Here is a 14,217-nt window from a genome sequence, read left to right on the forward strand (position 1 = left end):
CGTCATGGATAATGGAGAGTGAGCTGTGTGTGTTGGGGTGCAGATCTCACCGGCGTCATGGATACTGGAGAGTGAGCTGTGCGTATTGGGGTGCAGATCTCACTAGTACCATGGATACTGGAGAGTGAGCTGTGTGTGTTGGGGTGCAGATCTCACCGGCGTCATGGATACTGGAGAGTGAGCTGTGTGTGTTGGGGTGCAGATCTCACTAGTACCATGGATACTGGAGAGTGAGCTGTGTGTGTTGGGGTGCAGATCTCACCGGCGTCATGGATACTGAGAGTGAGCTGTGTGTGTTTTGGTGCAGATCTCACCGGCGTCATGGATACTGGAGAGTGAGCTGTGTGTGTTGGGGTGCAGATCTCACTGGCGTCATGGATACTGGAGTGTGAGCTGTGTGTGTTGGGGTGCAGATCTCACTAGTACCATGGATGCTGGAGAGTGAGCTGTGTGTGTTGGGGTGCAGATCTCACTGGCGTCATGGATACTGGAGTGTGAGCTGTGTGTGTTGGGGTGCAGATCTCACTAGTACCATGGATGCTGGGGAGTGAGCTGTGTGTGTTGGAGTGCAGATCTCACTAGTACCATGGATGCTGGAGAGTGAGCTGTGTGTGTTGGGGTGCAGATCTCACCGGTGTCATGGATACTGAGAGTGAGCTGTGTGTGTTGGGGTGCAGATCTCACCAGCATCATGGATAATGGAGAGTGAGCTGTGTGTGTTGGGGTGCAGATCTTACCGGCGTCATGGATACTGGAGAGTGAGCTGTGTGTGTTGGGGTGCAGATCTCACTAGTACCATGGATACTGGAGAGTGAGCTGTGTGTGTTGGGGTGCAGATCTCACCGGCGTCATGGATATTGGAGTGTGAGCTGTGTGTGTTGGGGTGCAGATCTCACCGGCGTCATGGATACTGGAGAGTGAGCTGTGTGTGTTGGGGTGCAGATCTCACTAGTACCATGGATACTGGAGAGTGAGCTGTGTGTGTTGGGGTGCAGATCTCACCGGCGTCATGGATACTGGACAGTGAGCTGTGTGTATTGGGGTGCAGATCTCACTAGTACCATGGATACTGGAGAGTGAGCTGTGTGTGTTGGGGTGCAGATCTCACCGGCGTCATGGATATTGGAGTGTGAGCTGTGTGTGTTGGGGTGCAGATCTCACCGGCGTCATGGATACTGGAGAGTGAGCTGTGTGTGTTGGGGTGCAGATCTCACTAGTACCATGGATACTGGAGAGTGAGCTGTGTGTGTTGGGGTGCAGATCTCACCGGCGTCATGGATACTGGAGTGTGAGCTGTCTGTGTTGGAGTGCAGATCTCACTGGTGTCATGGATGCTGGAGAGCAGGGCTTCTGTTAGAAATCATGGGGTACCATACAGCCTACCTGACAGGCCCCCCCCCCCTCCTTTTTTTTGGTTTTACATTTTTTTAACAGCCTTATTGGAGGGGCTTTGGTGAAGCATCAGTGGTCTAAACAGATCCCTAATGTCTCACATTTGGGACAGGGAAAGGGACTGAGGACAGAGCTTCCCCCGAGTACCTTTCTCTGCAGCCTCAGCTGCACTGGATAGTGAATGAAAGGGAAACGCTCTGAGGCTCCCTGTGCATTCACAGACAGAAGCATAGTAACCACAATTTACTATGGTTCAGTGATGAATGGACACAGTGAGTGATCGGTGCTAACCGCTCAGTGTGTTAATTCAGGAAAGGAAGGTGCCAGTAAATAGGACATATTTACCACACACACCCCCCCCCTCCTCTCTATCCTGAAACATCCCCCTGTGTGCCCTCAGCAGCTGTTGGCAGGAGAGAAGAAGAGGGAAGCTGGTAATGCTGCAGAGGAGGGGGGCACACAGGGAGGCCCACACAGCAGGGGGGGGTGGGGACGCAAATACCAATCCCCCTGCAGTGCAGCCAGAATAAAAAGAAGGAGAGCTGCAGGGGGAGCCACAAGAGTTGGCAATAAGCCAGTACAGCTATTACCCCTGACTACGGACTGATGTTGGCTCAAACTTGTCTTGCATACACACGGTCACACAAAGTTGTCGGAAAATCCGATCATTCTGAACGCGGTGACGTAAAACACGTACGTCGGGACTATAAACGGGGCAGTGGCCAATAGCTTTCATCTCTTTATTTATTCTGAGCATGCGTGGCACTTTGTGCGTCGGATTTGTGTACACACGATCGGAATTTCCGACAACGGATTTTGTTGTCGGAAAATTTTTATAACCTGCTCTCAAACTTTGTGTGTCGGAAAATCCGATGGAAAATGTGTGATGGAGCCTACACACGGTCGGAATTTCCGACAACAAGGTCCTATCACACATTTTCCTGTCGGAAAATCCGACCGTGTGTACGGGGCATAAGACTGGGATGCCATTAAAAGTCATGTGTGTATAAAGGCAGGTGTCCCAATAGATTCGACAAAATAGTGTATCTGTGCAGAACAGTCTGGCTTGCTTCTATTATTGTGGTATGCTCTACTAATAAATGAAGAAAAAGTTCTTTGGCTTCCCAACCCTTGGCACACCTTCTACCGGTCCAGTGAACTTATATAATTTCTTGCCCTAACAATTGAGAATGAAATATTTTTGCACTGAGTAACCAGATGAAACCTGCACACAAGTCTACATGTAAGATTCCCACAGCCCGGGAACAAGTCGTCTCTTGGAGGAAATATTTCCAGCAAGGTCCTGTAGAAGACGACCCAGTACTTTGCATGTTCCTTTGTACAGTATGCTGCGTAGATGGTGCCTCTACATCCTCTTAGTGCTGGTTATCCATGGCTTCTACATCAACCTGCAGCAGAGGAAGACCATCAACTTTTGGTAATGATGTCACTGCTTGTGTGCAATTAACCCCTATGGAGATGGCAGGCAATCCTGATTTTTATTTATTTATTGTTTTTTTATCTGTTCAAGGGCATACCTACTGAAATTTGATATCACTATTGAACTGCTTAGGCAAAATTTGTCAAAATTGTAAAAAAAAAAAAAAAAAATTATTTTTTTTCTTGATTTAGAGGGTGTGGTGTTTTCGGTATGTTTATAGAAGAATCATTTATATCATTTTGTGGGGGGGGGTTTGTGTTTGTATGTGCATTTTATTGTTGTTTGTGCACTGTCACTTTAACTACCTGCCGCCCGCGCTATACCTGAAAGACAGCTACAGTGCGGGTCTTAATTGCCGGGAGGGCGTCCATGGACTTCCTCCTGAGCAAGCGCTGGCTGCACGACCCTGCGGGTCGCGCGCGGCGAGCTCTGTGATCGCCGAGTCTATGAGACTCGGCTGATCACAGATCCGAGTAAGGGGTCGATCTCGACCCCTTACCACGTGATCAGCTGTCAGCCAATGATCGCTGAGCACGTGATGTAAACAGAAGCTCGGTATTCGTTTTATTTCCCAGTCACCGGCTTCTGTCAAAGGGACATCGGTCCCTCACACAGAAAGTCACGGCTGCATTTTCTGTGCCCACCAGTCTCAGCTGCCAGTGCCCACTGTACCACCTACCAGTGCCACCTATCAGTACCCACCAGTGCCACCTACCAGTGCCCGCAGTGCCACCCATCAATGCCCACCTGTGCTGCCAATCAATGCCCATCAGTGTCTCATAATCAGTACCACAGATCAGTGCTGCCTATCAGTGTCACCTACCAGTGGCTATTAGTGCCACCCATCAGTGCCACCTATCAGTGCCGCTTATTAGTGCCACCTATCATTGCCCTTCAGTGCCTCCCATCAGTGCCAACCATCAGTGCCACCTATCAGTGCCCATCAGTGCTGCCTATCAGTGCCCATCAGCGCAGCCTATCAGTGCTCATCAGTGAAGGAGAAAAATTACCTGTTTTCAAAATTTTATAACAAACTATGAAACAGTTTTGTTTTTTTTTTCTCAAAATTTTTGGTCCTTTTTTTTTTTTATTTAGCAAAAAAATAAATAAATACCACCAAAAGAAAGCTCTATCTGTGTGAAAAAAATGATAAAAATGTAATTTAGGTAAACTGTAGCACGACCACGCAATTGTCCTTCAAAGAGTGACAGCGCTGATAGCTGAAAAAAGGTCTGGGCAGGAAGGGCATTTAAGTGCAAGTGGTTAACTACTTGCCGACCGCCATCCGCAGTTGAACTGCGGCCAGGTGGCATGGCTGCGCGAATATACGTACCTGTACATTGTTTCGTGCACTAGCCCATGTGGGCGAGCGCCGATTGGCCAGAGGTGGAGCCAATGAGCGGGTCTGGTGGACGTGATGTCCACTGGCCACCCACAATCATTCTCCACAGAGGCAGAACAGGGATCTGCTTATGTAAACAAGGCAGGTCATCGTTCTGACAGGGGAGGGCACAGAGATCTTGTCTTCCTGCTAAGCAGGAAGACAGATCTTTGTGTTGTCCCAGTCAGTCCATCCCCCACACAGTTAGAAAACACTCCCGGGGGACACACTTAAAGTGGAGGTCCGCCCACCGCTGCAAAAATTAAAAACCAGCAGCTACACATACTGCAGCTGCTGGCTTTTAATTAAGTTCAATAGCCAGTGCGGCTCTTCTGCTTGATTCTGAGCATGCGTGGCACTTTGTGCGTCGGAATTGTGTACACACGATTTTGTTGGATTTTGTTGTCGGAAAATTTGAGATCCAGATCTCAAATTCTGTGCGACGGAAATTGCGATGGAAAATGTCCGATGGAGCCTACACACGGTCGGAATTTCCGACAAAAAGCTCCCGACCGTATGTACGGGGCATAACTGATCACTGTAATGTCACTGGTCCCCAAAAAAAATGTCACTGGTCCAATTTGTCCGCCGCAATGTTGCAGTCATGCTAAAAATCACTGATGGCCGCCATTACTAGTAAAGAAATAAATAAATAAAGTTCCATAAAAATATCCCATAGTTTGTAGACTCAATAACTTTTGCGCAAACCAATCAATATACACATATTGGCCTAAATTGATGAAGAAATTCAAATTTTTACATTTTTTTATTTGTTTTATAGCAGAAAGTAAAAAATATATATTTTTTTTTTTTCAAAATTGTCGCTCTTTTTTTGTTAATAGCGCAAAAAATAAAAACTGGTGGGCACTGATGTTGAGGCACTGATGAGGCTGCACTGATAGGTGACATTGATGGGCACTGATAGGTGGCACTGATGGGCGGCACTGATAGGTGACACTGATGGGCACTGATTGGCAGCACTGGTGGGCACAAATTGGCAGCACTGGTGGGCACTGTTGGGACTGCACTGATAGGTGACATTGATGGGCACTGATAGGTGGCACTGATGGGCAGCACTGATAGGTGACACTGATGGGCACTGATTGGCAGCACTGGTGGGCACGGTTGGGACTGCACTGAAAGCCAGGACACTGATAATCAGTGTACATGTCCCTTTTACATAAGCCAGTTATCGGCCCTCTTCTCCTCTCCTCACTCTGTCAGCGTGAGGAAAGGAGTGCCAATAACCGGCTTCTGTTTACATCCGTGATCAGCTGTGATTGGACACAGATGATCACGTGGTAGAGCCACTGATTTGCTCTTTACCTCAATCTGTGATCAGCAGTGTCCAGAGGGCACTGCGATCACAGAGTGTGCCGCCCGTGCCCCGCCGCAGGCGCGCGGCAGGTGTGATCACAGAAAGGCCATCATATGACAGCCTCCCAGAACTAGACATTCATGCTGTAGCTGTCAAGTAGCCTGACAGGGGTTTAACCATATCCCTTCTCAATCCAAATCCAAGAAAAAAAGTTTGGCTTGAAAATACATTTTAACACAACTTTGCAGTTTTTTTTTTTTTTTTTTTTTTTTTTTTTTAACAATTTCAGGAGGAGAAAGCCTCTTCTAAACACCTCGATTTCTAACTGTGAGAATGTGAGAAATATTATTTCAAAAATGCCATTGAAATCGTAAGTAATGAAGTCATTTCTCAAATAACAATATCATCACTTTGCTTCTGTGAGTGCAATTTTAGTTTGTACTTAATACCGTATTTATCGGCGTATAACACGCACCGGCGTATAACACGCACCTCAATTTAGGAGGGAATTTTAAGGAAAAAAAACTTTTAGGAGGGAAGTTGAAGGGAAAAAAACTTACATTTAAATGCCCATCATTGCAGCCTTCTCAGTGCAGCCTTGCCCAGTGCAGCCTTGTCAGTGCAGCCTTGTCAGTGCAGCCTTGCCAGTGCAGCCATGTCAGTGCAGCCTTGCCAGTGCAGCCATGTCAGTGCAGCCTTGCTAGTGCATCCATGTCAGTGCAGCCATGTCAGTGCAGCCTTGCTAGTGCAGCCATGTCAGTGCAGCCATGTCAGTGCAGCCATGTCAGTGCAGCCTTCCCCAGTGTCCAGTCCAGCCTTGCCCCAGTCCAGCCTTGCCCCAGTGCAGTCTTGCTGAAGCCTGTGAGCTTCAAAATCGCCGACCGCGATTTGAAATGGCGCCGCCGGCGCCGAAATACACAGAGCCGGTCCTCGGCTCTTCTCAGCGGCTCTCGTTTACTTTCGGGTTCCACTCGGACGGTGAGCGGAGCTATCCGAAACTAGCCGAGTATACTCGGCTAGGTTCGGGCGGCGCTCGAGTGAAACCGAAAGCCGCCGAGAAGAGCCGAGGACCGGCACTGTGTATTTCGGCGCCGGCGGCGCCATTTTCAAATCGCGGTCAGCGATTTTTTAATTCTGACAGGTCAGGATCGCAGGGGATCGGCGTATAACACGCACCCGCGATTTTCCCCTGATTTTAAGGGGAAAAAAGTGCATGTTATACGCCGATAAATACGGTATATATGTATGTTATATTATTATATTGTATATTATTATATGAGCCAAAACAACCCTTGTAGTCCAGATATAGATATAACATTTAGTTTACTGATCCTATTCATCTTTAGAATCTGCTTTGATATAATATGGTTACATTATTTTAACCTATATATTTTAACATATATTTTATTTTATTATTTTTATTTTATTTTTTTTAAGCCATTAAAGCGGTAGTAAACCCGCTGAATTTTTTTTCTTTCCCTACACCTGTAAGGCAAAAGGCATAATGAGCTAGTATGCACCGCATACTAGCTCATTATGAGATACTTGCCTTAGAACAAGGCGCCGGCATCTCACCCGGTCCACGCCGAGGGGAAATGTCTTCCGGGTATCGCGGCCCTGACGCTGTGAGTGGCCGGAGCCGCGAAGTCGTCACTCCCGCGCGTGCGCACGGGAGACTTCTTTCCGGCAAGGTCCGGAGTTTGCCGGGCTTTCAGCCGAGAATCCCCTGTGCGCACACGCCGCTGCAGTCAGCGGCTCATTGTGAGGGGAATATCTCCTAAACCGTACAGGTTTAGGAGATATTTTTTTTTACCTACAGGTAAGCCTTATTATAGGCTTACCTGTAGGTACTGTAAAAGTTTAAAAATAGGTATACAACCACTTTAACATTTGGTTTAATCATTTATTCTATGATCATTTATATATGAATTTATTATAATTATACTAATTTTTATACCTTCTGTTTTTACAATTTCTACATTTTTATATATACTTTTTCGTAGCAATAAATCTGCTATAGGGCTGTTGGCAAGCAGTTAAACAACATTATTAACCCATTCTCTTCCTTTCCCTTAATAGTCATTTTCTTTTTTTTTATCATCCTTATGTAAGCATTAAAATTTGAGTTTCTTCGTATTTGTTTTTTTGTCTCACAAAAGTTGTTTCTTCGTATTTGTAGCACTTAATTAAAAAAAAAAAAAGCTTTGTACCAGAAACATAATTCTAATGCCTTTATAAAAGGGACATATGGCAGGATAAAATTTATAGTTAAAGCTGTATTAAACCCAAAAACAAAAATGTAATACAGTATATTGCAGCTTACCATTTTTTTAAATGTGATGGCTGCATTTGTTTTTTATAGGCTTTTTTTATTTAGTTTCACCTGGAGATCTGACCAGTAACAAATTTCCTGTCTTAGGGTGTCTCCATTCCGAATAGGGGAGCAATGAAGACACCCTTGGACAGCATTGTAATGCCCCGTACACACGGTCGGACTTTGTTCGGACATTCCGACAACAAAATCCTAGGATTTTTTCCGACGTATGTTGGCTCAAACTTGTCTTGCATACACACGGTCACACAAAGTTGTCGGAAAATCCGATCATTCTGAACGCGGTGACGTAAAACACGTACGTCGGGACTATAAACGGGGCAGTGGCCAATAGCTTTCATCTCTTTATTTATTCTGAGCATGCGTGGCACTTTGTCCGTCGGATTTGTGTACACACGATCGGAATTTCCGACAACGGATTTTGTTGTCGGAAAATTTTATATCCTGCTCTAAAACTTCCGGTGGAAAATGTCCGATGGAGCCCACACACGGTCGGAATTTCCGACAACACGCTACGATCGGACATTTTCCATCGGAAAATCCAACCGTGTGTACGGGGCATTAGTCTGGCGGGAGGAGAGTTTTCGAAAATTTACATGGACTTGACTAACAAAATTAAAAAATATGTAAACCCAACATTTCATATTCCTGATATGTGGCTGCTGTACCATGTACTTGTATGAGAAATTCTCTGCAGCTGAGAACAGAGGGTATGTGATCACTTACAAAAAAAAAGGTGAAAAAGTATTTATATTTTTTTTTTTTTTTTTTACATGTTTTGCCTTTCATTTCTATTTTAAACTGAGTGGGTTGTTTTACAAGGTGAGGGTTCACATATACTTTAACGCTAAACTCCAGTGGACACTTTTGCAGCAGTAACAACAACATGTTTTTTTTTTTCCTTTTGTGATAAAGGTTTTACTTAAATGAATAAAAAGCTGTTCATTGTAAGCACCTCTGCCAAAGGTGAATGGTTTGCCTCAACCCTTTAACTGACACTTTTCCTGAACAGCTTGTTCTGTTAAAGGAAATTGAAAAACAGCAAATTTACTGGCAGGATCAACATGTTAATCTAAAGGGGAAAAAGCTTTAAAAAAGAAAACAAATGCAACCACCACATCTAAGAACTGACAAGCTGCAATATGGTCAGTTTTTCATTTCGGGGTTTAATATATAGATTTTTAACCCTAAAATATCTAGTTACATTTTAAATGAACTCTTATTCATTTATTTATTTACTTTTTTTTTTTTTTTTACTATTTTAATTGGCATTTTTTTGTGTAGCAATATATTAAAGTGCTTGTGGGGAATCCTTGCCTTGGGTGCCACAGGACCTTGTCCCGGCACTGCTCACAAGATTGGAAAAGTATGCCTGATATAATATAGACTTTTAAAATATTTTTTACTCTTTCTCGAGTTCCTCTAAACATTACAAGTGTTGTATACGGGTAACAGGTTCCTTTTATTTTCTTCTTTCCACATAGAGTTAAAACCAATGACTTCAAGAGGTTTGTTAATGAACTGAGGCATTGTCCATGGCAATACAACGAGTCTGAACATAATAGGCTTAAGTGAGTATTCCCTGTAATGTTTTCCCGCTAAAACTTCTTTCCTGAAGACTAAGAACCATAGGTGTGCGCAGCCTATTGCATTAGGGTGTGCACCCCAAAGCTCAAACACGCGTGCGTGTGCGTATGTATGTATGTATGTATGTATGTGTAATATACACACACACACACACACACACACACCCTTATAAATAAATGTAAAAAAACATTTTAAAATGTATTAAAATATGGATGTGTTAGTAGGGCAGAGGTTGGTGTCAGTAGTTTTTTATTATTCTATTTTTGTAATATTTTTGACAATTTTTTTTTTAGGAGCCCCATTGAGTGGCTTTGGTGAAACATCAGCAGGGGGAATCTGCGCCGTATGGTGTGATTAGGGTGTGCCTGGGCACACCCGGCACACCCCCTGTGCACGCCTATGCTAAGAACGTACTATGAACACTGAATGAGGTTCATGGCCCCGCCCCCTAAAGGGGCGCCCTTCATTCATAGTGTGGCCACATAGTGTGCACATTTTGCCCTTCATTCATAGTGTATTCATGCAGAGAGCAGTGGAGACCAGTAGAGGACAGCCACAAGCTAGATGAGAGGCAAAGATGAATACCCGGTGCATCACACGACTGGCTTGCTGACGTGAAAACGATTATTAATAATTAAAAGAGCAACAGGAGTTGTTGCAGCTGTTTAGTAGCAAGTACAACTCGTTGGTACGGGCCCGGGCCCCTAAACCAACCAGCTATTACCTTACGGTAATGTAACACCAGGGCTTTTTTTCTGGCAGAACGTTCCAGAATGGCGTCAGTGAGGGAGAAGCACTCTCTGTATACTATTGTTTTAGTAAGGCGGACATGGAATAAGCCAATTCAGCTTACTTTGTTCCAGCTGCAGCCTGATAGAGGGGAAGGGGGAGTAATATCATCTGCACTCCGCCTCTCCCGGCAGACTGAATGCTGGTTTGGGCGCCAGTCACAGCTCAGCCATGCGGAAGAGCTGCACTGCCTGTAGCCTGATAAAACGTATGTCAAGGGCGCTCAGAGTGTCAGGACCAGGCAGATAGTGTCTTTATTGGATGGATGAAGTGGTCTTCAAACACTTAGGGCTGCACTCAAAGAGGGGAGCAATCTCTAATAGAAAACAAATAAAAGAAAAAAGGCACCTCTAAGTGCAGAATTCAAACTTTTAATATCCCCAAACAAGATTAAAAACACTTACAGAATCAAGGATAAGAAGAGGCATAACATGGATGTATGAAGCAGGTGATCCGGCATCAGGAGGTCCCAGTGTATCACAGCTTTCCAGGGATAATGATATGCAGCAGCAGAAGGTCCCAGGATAACCAGCAGGTGAACACCCCAGGCTCTGGGAACACTGGTGAAGCAATCGTGTTGTCTTAGTCAGCGTGGAGCATGAATCCTGGAAATGATGTCAGCGGAAGGGGACAACAACCAGCAAAATGAGACACGTTTCGGAACTACTGATTGGTTCCTTCTTCAAGCCAATGACAACAGATTTGTAGAAGCTGAGCTTCTTATAGTCTAAGCTGGAGCTGTGGGTGGGGCTATGGGCGGTGATAAGGGAAGAAAAACAATGCTGCAGCAGCCCAGGAAGTAGTGTGATCCATGGGCATAGAACTGCACAGTACACATAAAGACAGCGCGGGATGCAGCCCGCACACGAAAAACGGCAAGACATATACAGCAGAACATTACAAAAGTACATATAAGGAAAGGAACTTGAAATCAATGAAAAAATATAAAACGGAACAAAACAGTCAAACCGTACATTGCTCCTCAATAGCAGATGCCAATAAAAATTAATCGTTTAAAAGACTATCACTGGATTAATATTTGGGGATAACAAACAGAATAAAGTACATAGGTATACATGCGTGTGCATGCATGCGCGCACAAGAAATAACCACAAACGCAAAAAAAACGCATAGATGCAAAAAAACCGCATAGATGAAAAAAAATAAATAATAAAAAAAAAAGCGCACACAAACGTCTGTTGGATGAATCATTATGCGCACACGCATAAACACACACACATGTACAAATCCTATAAGAAAAACAGAATACAATTGACCAATGGAGGACATACCTAAGGGGAATATGGGCCCTGTATAATGAGCATACATATGAAAATGAGGATGTAATGGTGAATGAAGTTCTAAAGTATGGCACTGATTTCAAAATCCTCATTTAACCCTCCAGGGGCCAAAACATTCAAAGAGGAAATCCAATACATCTCTCTGTGGCAAAGCTTTCAGAAACGCTCAGCTGGGGGGAGGTCTCTAGGCATCGCCTCAATAACCCAAACCATTAGACCATCAGTGGATTTGTTATGGTATTCGAGATGTGTGTGTCTATCTGGTATTTGATTATGAGTGTCTAATCCATCAGTAATGAAACGGCGATTTCATTACTGATGAATTAGACACTCATAGTGTCCCTAGGCACTATCTCGAATACCATAACAAATCCACTAATGGTCTAGAGACCTCCCCCCAGCTGAGCGTTTCCGAAAGCTTTGCCACAGAGAGATGTATTGGATTTCCTCTTTGAATGTTTTGGCCCCTGGAGGGTTAAATGAGGATTTTGAAATCAGTACCATACTTTAGAACTTCATTCACCATTACATCCTCATTTTCATATGTATGCTCATTATGCAGTGCCCATATTCCCCTTAGGTATATCCTCCATTGGCCAATTGTATTTTGTTATTCCTATAGGATGTGTGCATGTGTGTGTGTGTGTGTGTGTGTGTGTGTGTATGCGTGTGCGCATAATGATTCATCCAACGGACGTTTGTGTGCGCTTTTTTTTTTTTTTTCATCTATGCTTTTTTTGCATCTATGCGGTTTTTGCATTTTTTTTTTTTTTTTTTTGCATCTGTGGTTATTTCTTGTGCGCGCATGCATGCACGCGCATGTATACCTATGTACTTTATTCTCTTTGTTATCCCCAAATATTGATCTAGTGATCGTCTTTTAAACAATTAATTTTTAGTGGCTTCTGCTATTGGGGAGCAATGTACGGTTTGACCGTTTTGTTCCATTTTATATTTTTTCATTGATTTCAAGTTCCTTTCCTTATATGTACTTTTGTAATGTTCTGCTGTATATGTCTTGGATCACACTACTTCCTGGGCTGCTGCAGCATTGTTTTTCTTCCCTTATCACTGCCCATAGCCCCACCCACAGCTCTGCCCTTAAACTATAAGAAGCTCAGCTTCTACAAACCTGTTGTCATTGGCTTGAAGAAGGAACCAATCAGTAGTTCCGAAACGTGTCCCATTTTGATTACATATTTCCTGTTTGCGGTCCATGCTGGTTGTTGTCCCCTCCCGCTGACGTCATTTCCAGGATTCATGCTCCACGCTGATTCAGACGACGCGATTGCTTCACCAGTGTTCCCAGAGCCTGGGGTGTTCACCTGCTGGTTATCCTGGGACCTTCTGCTGCTGCATATCATTATCCCTGTAAAGCTGTGATACACTGGGACCTCCTGATGCCGGATCACCTGCTTCATACATCCATGTTATGCCTCTTCTTATCCTTGATTCTGTAAGTGTTTTTAATCTTGTTTAGGGGTATTAAAAGTTTTAATTCTGCACTTAGAGGCGCCTTTTTTTTTTATTTACTGCCTGTAGCCTTTCTGATTGACTGCTCACTGTGGACCGGAGACTAGTTGTTATATTTTTGATAAATTGACAATGTTGCTGGATGTGGGCCTGTGCTGTAACTGTTTGTTTGTTGGATTGGGCTGTGACTATCGCTTTGTTGGATTGGGCGATCTCTTTTCTGGATGGGGATGTCTCTTTGCTGGATTGGGCTGTCTCTTTGCTATATGGGGATGTCTCTTTGCTACATGGGGATGTTTGTTTGCTGGATTAGGATGTTTCTTTGCTGTATACATGGGGATGTCTCTGCTGGGTTAAGCTGTCTCTTTGCTAGATTGGGATGTCTCTTTGTTGAATATGATATCCCTTTGCTGGATGGGGATGTCTCTTTGCTGGATTGGGCTGTCCTTCTGCTATATGGTGATGTCTCTTTGCTGGATTGGGATGCCTCTTTGCTGAATATATGGGGATGTCTCTGCTGGATTGGGCCGGCTCTTTGCTGCATTGGGCTGTCTCTTTGCTGAATATATGGGGCTGTCGGATTCTGTGGGATGGCCAGTGGGACAGCCAGTGGGCGGGCCATGGAAAATGTTGGTGGTCAGGCCGGGAGGGGGGGGCAGGTCTAGATTGGGATGTCTCTTTGTTGAATATATGGGAATATCCCTTTGCTGGATGGGGATGTCTCTTTTCTGGATTGGGCTGTTCTTTTGCTATATGGGGATGTCTCTTTGCTGGATTGGGATGTCTCTTTGCTGAATATATGGGGATGTCTCTACTGGATTGGTCCAGCTCTTTGCTGGATTGGGCTGTCTTTTTGCTGTATATATGGGGCTGTCAGATTCTGTGGGATGGTCAGTGGGACAGCCAGTGGGTGGGCCATGGAAAATGTTGGTGGTCAGGCCGGGGGGGGGGGGGGGCAGGTCTAAAGCTGTGTAAGGGGCCCCAAATTTTAGATGGCTGCCCTGCGAATGAGCAGAGTGGTTTCACCAAAAAACAACAGCTAAATTTAGTCTTAGAAAGTTTATGGTTAAGTGATATACTTTATTGGCTAATTTAAGTTAATAAGTTATGAGATGATTATCATATCAGTGCTCACATGGTAATCATATGGTTTTGTAAATAAACAAAGCATTAGGATTAGCATTATGGTTATCATTAAGTTAG

At 44.4% G+C, this 14,217-nt stretch overlaps 1 protein-coding gene across 1 annotated transcript in view; it reads left to right on the top strand.

The window, feature by feature from the left end:
• LOC141134085 (alpha-2,8-sialyltransferase 8E-like) overlaps positions 1-14,217 on the top strand; it is a 49,883-nt gene that overhangs the window by 18,663 nt on the left and 17,003 nt on the right. Inside the window, exons 4-5 of the mRNA XM_073623671.1 lie at positions 5,822-5,902; positions 9,349-9,435. Of these exons, the coding sequence (XP_073479772.1) occupies positions 5,822-5,902; positions 9,349-9,435 (168 nt within the window). The remainder of the gene's footprint in view (positions 1-5,821; positions 5,903-9,348; positions 9,436-14,217) is intronic.

This window comes from Aquarana catesbeiana, linkage group LG03 (genome assembly GCF_042186555.1).
Source record: "Aquarana catesbeiana isolate 2022-GZ linkage group LG03, ASM4218655v1, whole genome shotgun sequence".
Classification (NCBI taxonomy): domain Eukaryota; kingdom Metazoa; phylum Chordata; class Amphibia; order Anura; family Ranidae; genus Aquarana; species Aquarana catesbeiana.